This window comes from Lissotriton vulgaris, chromosome 5 (assembly GCF_964263255.1).
Source record: "Lissotriton vulgaris chromosome 5, aLisVul1.2, whole genome shotgun sequence".
In the NCBI taxonomy this organism is placed as follows: Eukaryota; Metazoa; Chordata; class Amphibia; order Caudata; family Salamandridae; genus Lissotriton; species Lissotriton vulgaris.
The window spans coordinates 730,282,897-730,303,713 of NC_141693.1; the positions used below are offsets into that span (position 1 = coordinate 730,282,897).

Genomic DNA, 20,817 nt, shown 5'->3' on the forward strand with positions numbered 1-20,817 from the left:
TCTAGGACCCCAAATTATTTCGATCACAAACTGATATAATGTATTGGTTCGCCTAATGACAAATACATTACATTGCACAGAAAAGCAAAACAACATTTTAAAAATCAATAATAGTTATGATAATTCATAAGAAGCTTTGGGCCTATTACCCAAGATAAATTCAGTTGTAAACATAAGTTACTTAAGCATGCCCACCAAGTGCAGTGTTCTCTGCACCTGTAAATCCATCTCTGTGTGGGATTGAGGGCATTCCTTGACGTTCCAAGATATGCTTTGCCTTAGAAATATGTTTGGGGCATTCACAAACTCCTTTTATTCTCATTTCCAGCTTTTAAAGAGTAATTTTTACTCCAGTCAAATGCTCGTGTAAATCTCTTTCCATGGTGGGAATAGGAATTAGATGACTTCCAAATTTGATGGGGGTTTAGGGGAAGGAGTGTTTTCAACTAGAATAATACTTTCCCAGCAGAGAAAAAAGAAACACAAAATGTGCATTTAGACAGGGAAATCCAATCCCCTGTACAGAGTTCTCTGCCAAGGAGACCTGTGTATGGTGAGAACTGAATAAAAACTTGGAAATCATGTCATTTCCCAAGGAATCTGATTGACAATCTGCTCCTCGTGCAGCTTTCCATGTGGATTCCAGTCATAATTTGTGACCTCCAAAAGGTAGTAAAACTACACTTGGTAGTAGAAATCATAATCAGAGCGTAGTTTTACTACTTTTCCATAAATCAGGATGAATAAATAAAACAAACATAGCTGTTGACTTAAATTATTCCTTATTGCCAATATATATATATCAATATAAGATCACTTGTAGCACACTAGTGAGAAATTCAGTGAAAGATTGTGTTCAAACATGATTTATCATGTACTCACAATAATGAAATAGTAGTTTAAATTAAAAGGAAACACATACAAATTGAAATTGTACTACCAGCCCCCAGCAGGTGCTGCAGACACTGCTCATCAGAAGACTGTTTACAGTCTACTCTTGGCACTGCCCTTGCTACTTCTGACGCCAGTGGTTGCAAATGCAGTGCCAGGCATCACAAGAGTAAAGCCATAGGTCACAGCTGCGACCTCTAAAGGAGGTCCGGGAGTTTTTTCTCATTTCTGTAAAAAAACGAGGAAATTCGTACAGATGGAGGTTGACAACTACAATTAGTGAGCACACCCGGATTTTACAAGTTTCTGGGGGGAAAAGTGCAACACATTCCCTGGGCAGCCCTTTGACTATTAAAAATGTACGGCTACATGGCTGTTTCAGCAAACCCTCTTTCTGATGATTGGACTTTGAGGTGAAACTCCACATGCGTAGGATCAAGTGTAATGTGAATTTTGATCCTTTTTTTCCAGATGAAAACATTTTTCTTGTGTTCCTCCGGAAATATAGGAGTGCCTAAATCCCTTCCGGACACTACCTACAACCCTACTGCCTATTGTTTATGGATGCTCATTTGAAATTGTAGCGTGGTGTAGTTACTGTAATTTGTGGGGTATTCCAAAAATGGGCTACTTGACAGATGTATTTCACATTTGCATCCCTCATTTCCACGACTCTTCCCTTTGCATCTTAATTTTCAGCCATACTGGGCACATGTATGAGGGAAAATCTGCCCATCTAACAGGTTTTTATATTGGCAGCATGAACAGTCCAAGGAACCCGAATTTGTGAATTAGAATGTGGGAATTCCATGCCCAGACACAGAATTTTCAGCTCACAAGAGACAATACATTTACAGTGAACAAATACCCTCTTTTAGTGTCTCCTTCTCTACTGGCAGCATTTATTCATCCCTCCCATCTCCTTCTATTTGTTGTCTTTTTATTTCTATAACCATCCTCTCCATGTCTCCCTTTCTCTCCATTTCCCTCGTTGTGATCTTTGCGCAATTCATATATGCACTCTACTCTTTCTTTCTCACTCTAACTTTTCCACTGTCCTCGGTTTGCCTGCTCTCTTTCTACGTCTCCCTCATTCACTCTCACTATGCCTTCGTCTCTCGCTCTATTCCCCATCTGCCCCAACTGTGTCTATCTTTGTCAGTCTCTTATTCTCCTTTCATCTCCTCCTCGCTCAATATCACTCTTTGCCCTCTCACCTTGCCTTTGTTTCTCTCTATGGACTCCCTTTCCAGTTCCATGCATGCGTCCATATCCAGGGGCGGCTCCCCAGCTAAGGCGCAGGAGCATCGTCCCACTGCTCTGCGAGCAGTGCAAAAAGGAAAACTACAACTATAGCAACTAATGTTATTATCGTTTTCATTTTCCTTCCTTCTCAGGTGCAGGACGTGGCGGGTGGACCAGGCTGGCCAGTGCATGGGGCAGGGAAAGAGTGTAAAGCACACTCTAAAGGGCCGATCAAACCGTCATCCGCACTTTGCATCTTCCCCACCAGGCTGCATTACACAGCCTGGTGGGGAACATACAAAGCCTCCAAGCCCCAGTTTGAGCGCCGATCCACAGAGCTTAGACCAATCACAACGCTGCCTTAGCGTTGTGACTGGACGAGGGATTCTGGGAGATTTCCTGTAGTGGCACAGAAGAGACGGAGCAGAAGCAGCAGCACCCGGCGGCACCCAGGTAAGACAGTTTATTTTTGTTTTCTTCCCCCTCTCCTCCCCCCAGCGCCTCCTCCCATGCTTAGTAGCGGCCACTACTGTCTATATCTAGTTCCGTTCACCCATTTTCATGTCTCTGTCTCCCTTATCTCTCATTCCATCTCTATTGTTTTCAGTACTCATTCATTAGCTCTTCACTTTGTCCCTCTCAAATTTCTCTGTCATTCTCTCTCTTTATCGTGTTCAGTCTCTCTGCCTTTGCATTCTTCTATCCCACTCTCTTTCTCATGCCCTATCTCCTTCCTTGCTAGCTGTTTCTCCCTATCTTTTGCTCGCTTTCTCGATTGCATTATTTTCTCACTGCTTCTCTCCAGAACTTTCCTTTCTAGCTTCCTGTTTCTTTATTTCTTCCACTCATTCTGTGTCCCTCATCTCTATCCCTCTGCATGTCTTTCATTTAAATTAAGACACTCCTCCTCCTCTGTCTCTCTCAACTACTCTCACTCATTCTCCCTATTTCCCTCTATCCTTCCCAGGCTTCGACTGTTTCCCTTACCATGTCTCTCTACATCGCACACCCATTTCTTTCGGTTGTATGACGTTACAAAGCATACTTTTACAACGCTTACCTTTACAACGCAATTTTTACACCGCAACATCCATTACAACGCATACCATTACAACGCATGCCATTACAACAAATTCTTTGAAACTACCTTTACAACACATTCCACTACAATGCATACTACATTTACAACGCATACCATTACAACGCATAACATTACATTGCATGTAAGGTAAATATTGGATAGTGTACGGGTAAAAATTACTATTCTAACTCCAGGGGGTGCAACAGTAAGGTAAGTGTTGGATAGTGTAGGGGTAAAAATTACTATTCTAACTCCAGGGGGTGTAACAGTAGGGTAAGTGTTGGGTAGTGTAGGGGTAAAAATTACTATTCTAAATCCAGGGGTTGCAACAGTAGGGTAAGTGTTGGATAGTGTAGGGGTTAAAATTACTATTCTAACTCCAGAGGGTGCAACAGTAGGGTAAGTGTTGGGTAGTGTAGGGGTAAAAATTACTATTCTAACTCCAGGGGGTGCAACAGTAGGGTAAGTGTTGGATAGTGTGAGGGTACTATGTGTTGTACTGCTATGCGTTGTAATGGTATGCATTGTAATGACTGCGTTGTAATGGCATGCGTTGTAGTGGTGTGTGTTGTAGTGTCATGCGTTGTAATGGTTGCGTTGTAAATGCATGCGTTGTAATGGATGTTGCATTGTAAAAGTTTTGTTGTAATGGTAGTGCGGTGTAAAAGTTGCGTTGTAAAGGTTGTTTCCCATTTCTTTCCTCCCATTGTCTTGCTCACTATCCTTTCTCTATCCACGCTTTCTTTCCACCATTCTTTCTTTATTTGTATGTATGTTAACCCTTTCGATGCTCATGACGAGCTCAGCTCGTCATGATGCACAGTTGAGCTGTGCTGATGACGAGCTGAGCTCGTCATGAAGAATGGCATTTCAAAATTTTCAGCACCCGGGAAGAATTGCCTTAGCAGCCAAGGTGTTAAATATCATCATCACTTTCTGTCCTTATCTGTATGCTTTTCACTTTAAGTCTCTTCTTTTTATATCTCTAATACTTTCTATCTTTCTTTCTGGCCATAACCTTCTCTTATTCCCTCGATATGCATTTTCCTCGTTTCTTCCTGCAAGCTCTCCTTCTGTACCACCCCTTCAACCTTGTTTCACTTCTTCCCTCCATGTTGTCCCTTCTCTCATGACCTAAGCCTTCTGCTTCTCTCATCTTCCGTCCTTCTCTGTTCTCTATGCCCGTCCCGCACTTCTGAGGGGACGAAGTGCCGCAAAACCTTTCCACAGGACGCCATTTTGAACACCTTCCTTTAGAAGGCCTGGATGGTCTGTGGAAGAACCAGTCTCCTGAATGACAATCAGCCTCACCTGCTCTGTATTCATGCAATCAGATGTAAATCTTTCTGCATATGAAGGCACTGCTCACTGGGCCGCCAATTACAAAGCGCCCTGTGATTGTGCTGCTCGAGTGTAATGCATATTAAAGCAGAATGCCTAATAATATATTAGTTTTAAGCATTTGATTGTATTTGACTTGTTTTGGTGCGTGGGGGTGGCTGTGCTAATTTCTAATTATGATTGTTATGTGCAATATATCACATCAAATCCTAGACAGAGCGAAAACCAATTTGTGCTCGTTCTCTATCAGACATTCTAATATTCCGAGCCCCTCATTAATAGGTATTCAGCTGCTCATTCCTCATGTAATTTCTGAGTCTCTTCATTTCACAGAAAATTATCCTGCCAGAAAGGCAAACACAGGCTTTGTAGCTGCAGACCTTATAACAGAGAAGGTTCCGGCAATGTCAGCAACCGTATAGGTTATATAAGGCTTCAATATCTCAACTGGTAGACACGTAAAACGACAAATATCATATATAACAGGTCAATGTCAAGCACATAGAAAAGTGAGACCACAAAGATTTTTTGGAAGACCAGGTAATTGGTCGGTATATTTGGAGGTAACAGCAGTTGTATCAGCACTACATTACATTATTTATATGGTAACCCAAGGTACACTGTGCACAAAGGTGCTCGTGGAAAGGTGAACAGCGCAAGTGATAAGTACAAAAGGTGAGATAACAGAGAATAATGGTGCAAAAGGGCAAGGATAATTGATGAATCCAAAAACAGTAGGCAGGACATTTTTACAGGATTTGCACTGTTTTTTGGAATTACAATGATGCCAAGAAAAGCGCTGAACAATCAACGGCGTTTCGACGTGGATGATTTCAGGTCATCATCAGGACTGGGTTACTTAAATTTGGATGGTGCTGTAGGACGAGTAACCCAAATAACTTAGCAGGAAGGGAATTCACGAATGGAAGGTATCCAGATGTGTTCGGGTCAGCATGGTGTGTATGATGCGATAATCAAGGAGCCCGGTATCGAGTGAATCCTTCGGCTTTCCCGTTCTACAGCACCATCCAACCTAAAGGCACCTTGTCCTGATGATGACCTGAATTCATCCTGGTCAAAAATCGTTGACTGTTCAGCGCTTCTCTAGGTGTCATTGTGGTTCCAAAAAACAGTGCAAATCCTGAGCCCTTTCCTAGCTTTGACCATCCCCGTTCGTTACCCTGTGGGCACCTCCCCTCCCCTAGGGTGCCGTTCTAGTCTATTCCCCTCCAATCTCACATGACTACCCAGTGCAATTACTTAACGCACTTAGAGACCCTCATTTCCCTTAGGCAACCATGTGCATGGTGCACCAGGATTCATTCCGCCTCCAAGAAGCCTGAAACTCACTTCAATTGAGATATGGATTGGGCTCACTCCGCTTCCGTTTACTGGGCATGATTGATACTCCCAGCCCATGGATTATGATGATATCCGAACATACTGAATTTCTCCCTCGACCATTCTGACGTTATACTGCTTCCTTGAGCCCAAGGATTCACTCGATATCGGGCTCCTTGATTATCACATCCTACACACCATGCTGACCTGAACCCATCTAGATACCTTCCATTTGTGAATTACCTTGGTGCTAAGTCATTCGGGTTACCCATTTTACAGCACCATCCAACTTTATGTAATTTAGTCCTGATGATGACCTGAAATCATCCGGGTTGAAACGCCGTCGACTATTCAGCGTACTCCAGGCGTCATCATGGTTTAAAAAAACAGTGTAAATCTGGTAAAAATGTCCTACCTACTGTTTTTGTAACCATCTATTATCCTTGCCCTTTTGCGTCGTTGTTCGCTGTAATCTCACCTTTTGCACTTGTCACTTGCGCCATTAAACTTTCCACCATGATATTTGTCTTTTTAAGTGACTACCGGTTGAGACATTGTTGCCTTATATAACGTATTTACCCAGCCTCAACTGGACTATCGGCGTTCCTCCTGTTGTTTACTATTGTGAAGTAACCTTATAGGGCACCACCAACAGTGGGTGCCAGACCTCACCCCCAGGAAAACTCAGCTTTGTTCCCATTTCCAGGGACCTAACACAGGCATCTGTACCCCATGCAGTGCAGGGGAGTCCTACACCCACCCGGGGAACCCCAGTCAGTCAAGACCTGTGAATATATGCGAGATTCAAGAGTTTTAGGGGCCACACCCACAACATTCTGCATCGCGGGCCAATCATTTTGCGTTGCATCACAACCCATCGTCCAAGAAGGATGTTACAACATTCCACATCACCAACATTTCTTGCCAGGACCAGGCTTAATCACAGTTCTTTGTGCCCATATAGTCACCAGCATTGTAACCAATGCTGGAAGTATAGACTAAACATGAAACCAATGCACCAAAATGCCAGGGGTAGCAGAAGTGACTTTAAGGACCCTATTGCCCATAATGACATCATACAGTTGACCCCATGTCTTACCCATAGTCCCTTGACAGTCCATTAGATGCTACTGAATATCTTGTGTAAGAAAAAGGAGTGAAAAATATAGAAAGTAACAATGCCTGTAAGAGCTCTGTCAGCTAAGTCTCCTCCATTAAGGCGGAGGAGCACTGCCCCACTGATTTCTGAGCAGTGAATAAAGGAAAAATATAATAATAATCGTTTTATTTTCTCTTGCTACACCCTGTATGCTGATTCAAGGGCAGGCCGGGCCATCCTGATTGACACTGGGAGGCGTGGAAGAAGAGTGGTACGCACTGCTACATGTGCGCATGTCTGTTTGGGCGGCTGTCTTAGGCCGCCAAACAGACATGAGCACTTAGGTTTCTTCAACCCAGCTATATTAAACAGCCAACTGGAGAAACAGCACAGACTCCCTGTGCCTCTGCAAGTGTCAAGCCAGACCTTTCAAGCCAATCCCCACGCTGCTAGGTATAGCATGAGAGCAGTGTCTGGAATGGATGGGGAGTCTGTAATGTGTCCCAGGGACTGCTGGAGCAGGAGAGCAGAGGAGCACCGAGGCGTAAGGCAGGTAAGTTTTTTATTTATTTATTTTTAACCTTGGACAGAAAGGGCAGTGCCAGTGATAACCAAGGGAAATTCAGGTGTAGCAGCTACTAGTTATGTGTGTGACTTAAAATTTACGTTAACTATGCACTTGAAACAGGATTATAATATTTAAGGGTAAGAAAGTGTTTCCACATGGAGGGTGAACCTTCTGGCATGATTTGGTGCTAAATCTTAGAGAGGATGCAGTTCCTAATATCACATGAAGTACAAAAAAAACCATAGGCTTTGAGAATATAGGTGACATCTCAGCAGGTAAACTGCATATCTTTCAGTAGAGTACTCGGGGAAGGTGAGCCGCAGCACAATCCAAATTATGATTCAGTGACAGTGATTAGTGAAATACGATAACTTGAGATGGGGAATAGCCCTCACACAGCCACTTCACATTCATGTGCACGCATATTAGGGAAACGAAGCACACAATTTTTACGTCCTGTGGTTATCAGGGAAATCTCACGACAAGCATCCATGCAGTTCCACTGCTTAATTTGTGAAACAAAATCAGTGCCAGGTTTTCATCTGGAGGCCACTACAGCTTGCACCACACATTGCCCCCGCCAGTCCTGCCAATAACTGAATCAGTGAAACTACTAACCATCACACTCCTACAAGTTTGACAATTCAGACTATTTAAGGCCTCCATGCTCTAAGAATGGCTTGGGCGGAAGTAAATAGTAATTTTTAATGTGTATTGAAATAATATTTACCTGTTGTGGTCATCTCTAAAGTAGCCAGACAGTGCCACCTTTTGACAGATTGTCAAAAGCGCCGGTGTTGACAAATAAGGGCCAGTGCCGAGCACCGGAAACCACAGGCTCAAATTAAGCACTGATTTTACCACATGCTTGGAGGAAAACATAACAGCAACTAGTTACACTAGCAAAAGGTGTCAGTCACTACCTTCAGAGCCACAGATAGCAAGCATTACCTGTTTGTCTAAATAACTGTCTCTACACACAACTGATGCCAAAATCACTTTTAAAAGATCAATTTTAATATACACAACTGCATCATTGAGATACATTACAGGTTTATTTCGGAAAAGAGCAACATTATTTTAGAAAAATACACTCTGGATTCATGATCAGCGCTAAGCAGCAGCACTACCCTTGTTGACACCCTCTCTGTTTGTGTTGATTCTTCCAGCCAATCTCATTGAGGTCTCCTTTTGGGACCCATGGCATCCAGGTGACCGTTTATGTCCATGAAATTCATGAGCCAGCGACAGTATTACATTGACCATTCGACACAAAAGGAAAAATACTATTTGATGTTGGAGTGGCCCCACTTGAGGGCTAGAAGGCCCCAGGACATGGGCCCCTTTACTTGGGAAAGACACTGTTTTTTTATGAGACAGAGCATTGCTGTGAACAGAAGGGGAGACGAGCAAGTGAGAAAATGAGACAGACAATCAAGAATGGAAACATGAGCATGGAGCTAGCAAGAGTGTTTGCTTGGGATCTCACAAGATATGCAGGTGTTCATGGAACTTGTCTCTTTAGATTTACAGTGGACTAATTAAGTTGCACGTGGAATATTATCTGCCATAAGTTTAAAGGAGGCCTTTTATTAGGTTCTTACAGGAAGTTCACTTCTACACGCAGAAACTGTAACAGTGCGCATGCCCATGCCCTATGCTTTTTTTTAAGGATCCGAAGATTACCCATACTTGGGCACCATATTAGGAAAGTTAAACTCTTCCTGGTTTAGGGTGGTGACTACAGCATTTTGTATCATTCAATCTAAAAGTATCTGCACCCATCAAGCACTAAATCATTTATCAGTACTTCTGGTCACTTCAAAGGGGATAGATGCATAAGGCATGTCGATGCTACTAAATTAACATTCTGGCCCCCAGAAGCTTTTTTCAATAGCTTTACGGGGTTACGTTTCCATGAGCTTCACTGTAGGTTTGACAGACAGGATTGATTCATGCTATATGTCTGTCATGGCACTTTAGCCCTAAGGACTTAGGGAGGCTCTTTACCTTGATACAGAAGCATTCATGCAATACGTTTTGCTAGTAACAAAGTTTTAGGACACAGGAGACCTTTTCTAGCGAACATCTGATGCCTTGATTTATAAGAGTGTTTCTTAAACGTTATAAGGCCTCGTGGATAAGGACATACACAATCACATTCATACGTGGAAAGGATAACAGTGAATTACTGCATTTATATAGCGGATAATCCTTAATAAAGTATATTTTGTAGGTAATAGAAGTAGAGGAAGTGATTGTGAAGAACGACATGGGCTGTCGTGGGGGATAAAGACCACATCTCCTTTCACATGAAATCTGGAATGCTTCTGAAAAATGTACCAGTGATATATTTTATTCACTTTAACATGTTTGTTTGCTGTCCACAGGCAAGTATTGGTGTCCTTAATTTGTGCAAATCATCATACTTGTTCATGACATATTTATTGCAATATTCTATTATGGTTTGCTATGATTTACCTCAGTTTGAAATTTGGCTTCGATAGAGATGCTGAATTTACCTCAATGAAACTGTGAAACTATATAACTGCAGTTGTGTAAACAAAAATACACATACTTTTTATTTTAGAATGAAAGATCTAATTTGGTTCAGGATTTCGAATTATGTACATAGTACACATTTTGTCTCAGCTCTGTATGCTGTATGGACAAAACATTAATACATTGTGAACTCAACCCTCTGTTAGTCAACAAAGGAGGCATAACATTGTTTCCCAATAACATTTCCTAAATGGACAAACCTAAACATTCGTTTTACTCCCAGGGAAAATAGTTCATGTCATATACATGAGATTTAGTTAATTTATATATTGAGATAATCGTTTTAATCATATGGTGTTTATGCATTAAACCACACAAATGGTATGTATTAAAGTCACTCGTCTCAACTATTTTATCTTGTTGCAGCACATATAATTTCATTAAAAAAATCTATTACATTTTGTTTAATTGAGAGTTCCTTATTTTTCTTCGCCAGCTTTGCAGAAATTGAAAAAGGTGTAATATAAATTGGTAAAGAGAAGTATTTTGTAATGATTTCAATGCTGATAGTTTCAAAACCTGTTGAAGGCTGATAATATCAAAGGCTAAAACACATCAATACACACTTGTTGAATATGAACACATCGATTCCAGACTGACCTCATGCTTATTGGTTGGTCACCTAATATAATTCATATCAGATCCATCGATGAACTAGAATATATGTTGCTTGTTCAGCATGCAACAATGTCATTTCAGTTTCATAAGGAGTGTAGCCAATTTAAGTAGCCTACTAATTTAGAGTCCATATTTCACTATATATGCATGGAATAACATAACTTGACACTGATACATATTTGGCATACTAGATGGCCAACTCTTTTACGACATTGTTTAATTTAATTAAATGTTAGTGTTTACATCTGTTTAATGAAGTCTGGTTTGCAAATGCACAAGTTTCACACGTTGATTAATTTTTTATCATTATTATACAAAAATGTAACAGAAATGTGTGATTTGTAAGAAAGCAGTTATTCAGAACATGACTTAGCTGTTTATAGTATGCGCAGGAAAAATGTTTACTTGCAGTTTGCAGTTAAATAGGTTTATTGTAGTACATTATATTTGCCGTGCAATTAAGGGGGCACTGCAAATTGTACATAATTTCATTCTGAAAAGGAGTACCGCTCTTCCTACGGCCTTGTTTCCCCTATATAGTTCTTCCTAAAGAGTGCATCTGAGCAAAATTTCACAGGACGTGTAATTGCATCACAATCATGTTTGGAATGTTTTTTCTAAGTATACACAAGCCACATTCTGTTTACACTAAATTATATAAAAAAATGTTAGCTCATGCCATGGTATACGAAACAACAATCTAATATCAGAGTCTATCTATCTATGACTTTGTATGCCTTTGGTTTCTCGAAACCTATCCATGCCCCTTGCATAGGGTTTATAGCTTGAGTTATCAGAAGTGTCAGAGATTAGGATCACATACATTCTAAGATGCACTATACAATAAAGCAGGTTCAACCATCTTTTGATCTTTGAAGTATTTCTCTTCTTCAGTGATTTCAAATGGCAGAGAATGTATTCTCTATCATGGTTCTTCTGCCAAGTGGGGTACAAATAAACCTTGGCACTGTTTGGGATATGTTCCAACATTCTTTTCCCCCACTAGTTTGTGGATTCTGATCTCAAAATGTTATACATAATGGTTTCAAATGTTAATGTTATTTATCTTTGTATGATAAAAAGTTATTTGGGCTTACATGACATTACTTGCTGCTCAATTCGGGATTGTTTGCAGTCATTTAGCATTTAAGGAGACCTATGGTACCTGAGCAGTGGGAAGTGCTTTCCATTTGATCATCAACCTAGTGAAAAACTTTCAATACCTTGTTATTTGACTGTATAGTGTTCCATAATTGAATATATTACGTTATGCGCCCACAAGGTTACAGGTGTTACAATGGTGCACAACCTGCAACATGAACCAGTGATGGTGAGGACAGGCAAGGCAAAATTAAATAATTTCTGTTTTACTATTTCCTGTAGGACAATTGCAGTTATTTTTTAGTTTTTTTCTAAAGCATGCTTCAGACAGTGCCAGATTTGGGAAACAGGCCCAAATAATGGAATTACAAAGAGAAGTGGAACACTGTCTTTCCAATCTAATACCATACAGACAATGCTGACTACCAACCACAAGCAGGAGGTGTGATGATAATTCCATGTGAACATAGGCAACAGTCATATTTATAGGAAGTCCTCCTAGGATTGGTTTTAGTGGGCAATTTGGAAATACTGAATCTGCCACAAGAGCTCATGATATGAGCCAAGTAAGCTTCTTCAAATGCGGTCACAAAAGGGTGTAAAAAGGGAAAATGGTTTGCACTCCTAAAGTTAATGCTGGTTCATCATTGCGCAGTAATGGAATATTATGCATGTAAATTATAATTAGGATAGAAGTAAATCTGCCACTTCTGTAGACTTCACATCATAAATCTGCAGCTAGAGGTAGAAAATGTGTGCTGAAGGGGGAGCAGCAGGCAGTAGTCAATGGGAATGATTGCTAACACCTACAGAGTCCTAACTTTGTGAACATTCCCTAACAATTCCCATTTTTGCTATTCAAATAAAAAAATATTTAACAGTGCGAAATTAATGTGTTAAAGTCCTCACGATGACTGATTGGCTGTGGCAACAGGAGAAAAGGTTTCCAAACAAGAAACAATATTGTCTTGTGTCGATAGTAGGAGAAAACAATATGTTAAGGTGCATTGAGCCTTATAAATACACAATCAGGTGGATTTCCAACCTGGTAAATTACTCCAGTTTACGCTTAAATGTACACACATGAAACTAAAAGTTTTCATACATTTATGTGTTTGGGATTTTTAAAAATGTATTGCAAGTCATAAATATAATCAAATCATAGGAAGAAACATTTGAGGGGTAGTTTGACAGATTTTTCAAGTATCTTAAAGCTTGATTATAATTTAAATTGAGAGAAAAAGAAGGCATTCAAAGACATGCATGATCATAAGGCATGAGCATAAGTCATGAGCATAAAGGCAAACATAGTACTAGTATTTAGGGTATGTGAGGGTCAGTGTACTATTTAAGGAATGAAGGGGCAGAGCTGCTGCTTTCTAATAAACAATTAATATAGACATATTTATAATGCTATTGAAGTGATAATAGCAACAGTATACAGAAATCATATTCTGCATTACAAATTTATCGTCAAATGCGCTTAACGTTAAACTTAAAATTTTATGGTATCTCTAAAAAGCAAACAAAATCTTGTCCTACCTCTACTCCTTGCACCTTCAGCTTCATATGATCTTCTCTTGTTGTCTTTCCATCTTTCCGCTTTTTCCAGCAATATCCATCTTTCCTATATTTAACCTTCTTCCTATTGTACAGGATCATAGAACCATTCTGTGGCCTGAAAGCAAGACAGTTAAATCACCAGAGAGAAGACAATAAAAACATTTATGAAGAAAGATATGGAGTACCAGTAAAAGTTGCAACATAAAGCGCAATAAGCCTGTCTCCAATTGGCAGATCATCATTTTTCAGAGTTTATGGCCACTCACAGGCAATGGTTTATGGCGCGCACAAATGTACTTGTGTTTTTTGTACCTAATGAATTAAATGTGTCAGTGATAGACTTAGAATATCTTCTTAGCAATGCCTTGTGCATCAATGGTGCCCTAGATTTGCTGTTTATTAGAGAAAGAGGAAGGCAAAGAGGAAAGATGATGTGCCTTTTTTTCCTACTAATTATTAGATTTTAGAACTATCAGCAAAAACATAAAAGAGTGTGCTCAATAATGGTTCATTTCATATAACACACAAAATAAAAACAAAAACTAATTTTATTGCCAATATGAAAAACAATGAGCAATGGTCTAATGGGTGAAAATAGACATGATATAATAAGTAAGTACCACAAAGGAGATCAACAGAGAAAAAGCAAAAGAACAGAAAATATGAGGATCATTTTGGTCATGCAGCTCTTGATCAGTGGAACAGTAGACAAACTCCCAACCTTACTGTTAACATTTTTTATAACTTTTTTAATTAGTTTTGAGGTCGAAAAAGAACAAAACGAATTGCAAATAGTGATCCATTGTTCAGCAGCAATTTTATGAAGTATGCAAACCTTAAGCATTCTGCTGTCACTCTCTTGCCCCTTGTACATGCCTATTCCTATTTCCTGGAACCGGTTCCACCATGGTCCCTAGATCCTTTCGGGCTTCTTGAGGCACTCCCTGTTCCTGTGTACTAAGGCTGAGGAGACAGTACAAGTGCTCATCGACCTGAGCCATCTGCTGGCCTTTGGAGCTCGGTCAAAGCCAGACAGGTCTTTATTCCCTGGTAGGCTTTCCAGGCTGGCTTTAAAATGCCAGGGCTGCTCCTGGTACCTCTCACACCTTCTCCAGCCTCTGTATGTTAAATCCAACAGGCATGGGGTGGTTTCAAGAGAGAGAAAGGGAAGGACGAGAAGGGCCTACAACCGGTATACCATTGACCTATAGATTCCAGAGGACCCTCTCTGGCCAGTGACTCCATGGTTAATTTGGGCTCCAGTGGGTTAATTTCAGGAAAGAATGTGAAGTCTGCTTTGTGCACGTCAAGTACATCTCGTAATTGCAACTAACATTAGACTTGGCACTAACTTAATGCAAAATCCTCTGCCACTCATATGACTTTCCTTATACACCTCTCCGAGTTTCAAAATCTCGATCAGATCTAAGGACCAGAATTGATCCAATCTTGTCATGTGTTCAAGCCATGTTCTGGGCCTTAAAGAGGTTTTGTGTGCTCGTGTATTGCCCCACCCCATCCACTTCGGGGTCTGCACCTGTACTCCAGTCGGATTCTACTGACTGACAGAAGTGAGTGTGGAGCATGCGAACTGTAGAGCAGGTTGAGTATTCTGAACCCTTCGAAGAGGTTATTATTTTCTAGTTAATGGCGAGGATCCTCCCGTCACCAAATAACCAGTCATTTATGGGGATCAGTTGAACTGCCTAGTAATAAAAGTGAATGTTCACTACTCCCAGGATATTGTCATGTAGTGACTGTGCACATTTAATGAACAACCAGGAGCAGCCCGAGCAAATAAGAGTAGTGGGGCAGTAGGGTGGGGGAGTCTCAACAGTTGACGATGAGGGAAAATTAAATAAATAATTAAGTTTCCTTTGTCATAGGTCGAATCCCCCTTACCTCACCCCACCACTCTTACCTGCATGGGCCGCTACTGTGAACAACACCTTCAGCTGACCACTTTCATGTGGTGACTGGTCACATTTACTGTATGTCATCATCAAAAAACCACTGGACAGGAAGTTTTGATGAGAGCCTTCCAGTTCTTAAAGAAGTGTGGTAGATTCTAATATGAGTAAACTTGAAGTATATATAGTAGTTGGGGAAGTGAGACCCTTAAATAATGGGCCTTTACCCCAATGGAGAGTGGACGAAGTTCACATGCCTGCATGTCTGCCGGCCCCATGCCTATTAAGTGTCCTATCTTCAAGTCCTAGCATAGGGGTCAGTCGAAATAAATATGCACAAGTATTTGAAGCAGTCGCCATTAGTATGCAACTTAGCATGCCATCCAGTTAAACGGTGATCAGCACATATGTGGACTTATTTAACTTTGAGCCCGGATGCATCTCTATAGATTTACAGTTTGCATAAGTCTCGGCCCTGACCACTCTGACTTCTGGATATAGAGGAGCACATCGTCTGCATAGAAGGAGACCCAATCTTCAAAGACCCATCACATGAAACCTCAAAGTTATTTACTGCTTTGACTAGTCCAGCAGCCATTGGAATTACTGTGTTTCAGCAGCTATTAGTGACTCCCAAGTTATCCCTTGGTCAACAGAGATTCCTGAATATACATACTCAGAGATCATTTCAAGGTTGTGCTTTTTACGAACCCAAGACCTGTTGAGATATACTAAAAGTCTTGCTTTAATTTCTCACATGGTCATTTTCACAACAATAAACTGATCAAACAACAAGGGAGCATGGAAGACCAGTTGGAGAGCGGTATCATAGGGTTATGTCGCAAGACTCGTATATCTCAAAGACGTGTACACATCCCAGCATAGGAAGAATGGTTCAGTGAGGTAAGAATTGTTGAATGGATTCAAAACCAACATAACATACCCACACTTTCATGTGGATATCCGGACACTCCACAGCCCAGTGATAATGCCTGGTTCAATAAGGCACGAGGAATGCAGCATAACATCCTCAGATGACCTTGTCGAATGCAGGGTCCAAATTAAGGAATACATACAACATCAAAGGAGATTGTCTGATAATCGAATGCTTGGCCATCACAGACAAAGCAAAAGTACCATGAGTAGTGGAGGGTTTCCCATGAATTCTTTTTTTCTACATTTACTTACCTCTAACTTCAAATTGAAAAGCGAGTTGCAAAGCATCTACTATCTCTTTGTAAACTAATGCCACTATTGCACCTGTGCTGTAGTGATATTGGATCCCTGCTGGAGTTCAGTGATAATGCCCTTGTGTGCTGGCTCCCCAGTTCTAGATGCAAAGTTTCAGATGGTCTGGCAACTAGAGTCATCCCAGAACATTGCTACAAATGCAGACATCCTATTAATGCGGCCATATGCTCACCCATGCACATAACTTTGCAGCAAGTGCAGTGGCGGGGATTATATTTTTGTGACAATAAATAACATCACCAAAACCTCCAGGGCAGACAGGAAGGAATAGGTTCACAAATTTACAGTGGTTCATTAGTCGCAGTAATTTGGCTTTGGAGTGTCAGGATAGAAAGAAATACAACAACATACATTAGCTGAAGTCACACCTAAAAACTAATCGCACCAAGTCCCGGTCAACAAAATTTGATGTAGGAAGCTGAACAAAGCTGCAGAAGTTGAGCATATTATGTAAGCAAGTAATACAAAACCAGGGCTTCAATGTACAGACAGTGTATGGGAAGCAAAGGGCAGGGAGTAGTGATGGAATTGTGCAGTGATGGTATTGTGTAGTGATAGTATTGTGTAGAGATGGCATTGTGTGCATTCTTTAATCGCAAGAAAATTTGAGGTATCCAAATATGAGTCACATGTCTCCATGACCGCAAGTCAACTGGAAGGGTTTAAAAGAGTTTACTGTCCCGACTGACACCATTCCCAACCAGGCACGGCTCGTGCAGGTAAGAGCGGTGGGACGGGGGAGGCACAGTGGGGGGGAGAAGTCGATAGATGACAAGGTAAACTTAAATTTAAAAAAAACACTTACCTTGCACTCACCACCTCATTGAAGAGTCGGTTTTGCGATGAGCGGTAAGTGGTTTTATTTTTGTTTTATTTAAGTTTATCTCGTCCTCTGTCAACTCCCCTTCCCCGCCTCATCCCTGCACCTGCATGGACTGCGCCTGTTCCCTAGGTCTTCTAATTTGTTAGCTTCTTTTATAACGCCAAATACTACATTGCTCTAATCCACTAGCTACTATAATTTAGCTTTTTGAAGTTCGCATCTTTGGGTCACTATTGCTATTTACTATAGGTCAGCTACAGTAAACTGGCTGGACTGGGAACCAAAACCGGCCCTGGCAAAGTGCTCGGCCTCCCTGCGGAGGAAGAAGGTTGCCGTCGAGCTCTTTGCCAGGGCCGGTTTTCTGCCAATTTTGTTACAGGGACGATTTTGAAAAAAACGGCCCTGTAGCAAAAACGGCCCACAGGGGCCCAAAACGGACCCCAACCCCTGCGGCGTACCGGGGGATTGACCGGTGCCCGCTACGGCCAGTCCGGCCCTGATTAGACAACATTGAGAAGGTACCTGTACATTATTAAAGAGTGGTTAATTTGTCAAAAAATAAGCATTAGGGCTCTCATCAAGAGGCAGCTTGCACCAGCCAATTTCTCCTATTAGTGCTGTCTAAAACAAAGTGCGGAGAGGATGTGGCATAATTGCAGTACTGCTGACTTCAGAGTTGGGGAACCAGGTTCGAGTCTCTGCGTTGGCTCACCATCCTGTGATTCTGGGCAAATCACTTAATCTCCGCGTGCCTACCATAAATGAATATGAATGTGTCCTTAACTGTTGCTCATGAAAAGTGCCTGTGTTGATGATTAAGTGCCGGTGCTGAGCCCCGGAAACAACCTGCTCAAATTAAGCACTGTTATTAAACTAATTCTTTACACAGTAGTGCTTCCGTAAATGGATAACAATCAATTATTCTGAAGGACATTAGCATAAATTAGTCTTCAATACTGAGATTTAGGACTGAGATTTAGGATAGTTATACAGACCTTGTAGAATTAAAACTATTTTGTGTTGGACTCAGCCCCACAAAAATGTACTTGCCACATGTTGTGGCACCAGGGCTGACTTCCCTGTGCCTCTTCACTACTTATAGAATGGTGTCACTTACTGCACTGAGCAGTTCAAGACCCACAACCTTACACTGTTATAAAATGTTCTGATTATTTTTGGTACATTAGTTTTACATATTACTGTGTGGGCTTGAGCCCTTTCTCCCTGTTTAGCTGCATTCATTGAGTTGCTACAATAATACATCGATACGTTTCCCTAAATGTAAGAGTCTGCTAAGAAGGTCTTAGATAAGTCCTTAAGGACGGTATACCAAGGTAATGAAGGTTAGTTGGCTGTTTCCGTCGATGAATAGAAAATAAAAACTGCACAGTGGATTCCTTCAAATAGTGCATCCTGAGATGTTTCTGGGGTACTCTCTTTCAATATTCAAGTGAAGAATATGTTTACTGTGTATGGATTTTAATTTACCATGTTGATCTCATTAACGGAGATATCGTGTTACGTTATTGTTTGTTTATTTTATTTACCAATTTGCAACCCATTCACACAGAGTAGGGTTTTAAAAAAAGATATATTTAGAGCCTGTCTCTCCAATGCCTTCTCATATACACATTAACTCAAAATGTTCTTCTTGTTAGGGAAAGCACAGAATATAGATCTTATCCACATACTTGAACGAGTTCTTCACGTTGAATTTTCCTGGAAAAGATTGCAAATCCCTTCTCTTCTGTGCATTGGGTAATGTAATTGCTCCCGGGTTTTTATTTGCAAAAGAGTGAAAGATGGTCAAACTAGATCAGGTGAGGCCTTTCGCAAAGCGCAAATCGAAATATCCCGTCTCATTAAGATGGCAGCGTATCAGGGCTGTTCGACGTGGAAAACAGCAGGTCTTATTTTGTATATCTTCATACAAAGGAAGGCAATTTGAACCCAATCTAAATTGGCCCAATCATTCATCCTCTCCTTGTTGGATAAAAAACTGTAGAAGGTATGTCATTGGTGCTTATCTCCCACATACACTGGCAGCGCTGTGAGGAATATATTGATGGTTACAGCAAAAGGGTATGTAGATCACCAAATCTGATAGAAGGCCAGAAAATGCGCAATTACAAGGCTCAACCTTCTCGTTAAGGTTTCCATTCAAAACTTTTCTTCAGGCTTTTGTTTAGACCAAACTTTTCTTACTAAGTCGAGATGTTGGTCTGATCTAGATCTTACATTTTTATGAAATGGAAAGCCTGTAAGTGGCCCCAGTACCACTTTTCTTTTTTTTTAATGTATTTTTATTTAAAAAAACAAAAGAAAGGGCACAGTCATCATTTCTGTTACATGTTACAAATGAATGTTATAGTCCACTTTTTTTTTACATAGGTGGCAATTCTTTATGCCCAGTGCCACTTTTAAGCATATCATGCCTATTACAACAATCACAACCTGGAAGGGATAGATAAAAAAAAAATAAGATTGTATTTTTTGTTTGATGTGCCTGTCATTGTAAACTTCTGCTTCTTCAAATAAGGCATGTAGTAAATGTATTCAACAAAGTGGTAAATTTTGTCAGGTTAAACAGCAGAGGGTAGCTACCTGAATGATGTGCGTGCAATTCTAAACATAAACATTTTAATGGGCATAAAAGGGAAACAGAGCACCAGCCAATGATAAGAGCTGACCAATCAAATTGATTGAGCTATTTATAAAGATGAGATTCTGCAGAGGTTGTCTGAATAAGTCGCGCAAGTGCATCAATAACAAGGCGTACCTGTTAACTATGTGTGCAAGTATTTTTAGTACTGAAAGGAACAATACAATGCTACCAAAATACATATCTATGGTGCGTGTTTGGCTATCTTTATTCAGCAAACAACATTTTTTTTAAAACCTTATAATTCACAAAAAATATGTACAACAATGAATTGTGTTTCAACACTCTGAAAAGGTAACTAGATTAGTTACGCAGGTTATTGATGGGAATAGGAAGCTTATGCCTAGATGCATCAACCTATTTAGGAAGTGCAAACGGTGCGAATCGCAAAATTCGGCCGTTTGCACTTCCTAAATAGGTGTCTGGGATGCATCAAGCATTTTTGGAAAATCGCTATTTTTAGCGAATTCCAAAAATGCGATTGCTTTTAAGGAATCGCAAATTTGCGATTCCTTAAAAGCAATGCATGATTATTTTTAAAATTGCGATTTCGCAAATAGGGGGTGCAAATTACCACGAGGTTGAACCTCGTGGTAATTTGCAAAAATGTGTCAAAATGCCCAAAGATGCATTTTAAAACACTGTCATGTTACAGACACACATGTCCTTAGGACATGTGTGTGTGTAACATGCACTTTAAAATACATTTCAGGGGTGCAGGGGGGGTTCCTTTGGACCCCCCCCCTGCACCCATGGAATGC

At 40.6% G+C, this 20,817-nt stretch overlaps 1 protein-coding gene across 1 annotated transcript in view; it reads right to left on the bottom strand.

Annotated features, from left to right (window-relative positions):
* Window positions 1-20,817, bottom strand: part of LOC147711448 (uncharacterized) — a 1,238,421-nt gene that overhangs the window by 195,610 nt on the left and 1,021,994 nt on the right. The window contains exon 4 of the mRNA XM_086919490.1: window positions 13,390-13,525. Within this exon, the coding sequence (XP_086775616.1) occupies window positions 13,390-13,525 (136 nt within the window). The remainder of the gene's footprint in view (window positions 1-13,389; window positions 13,526-20,817) is intronic.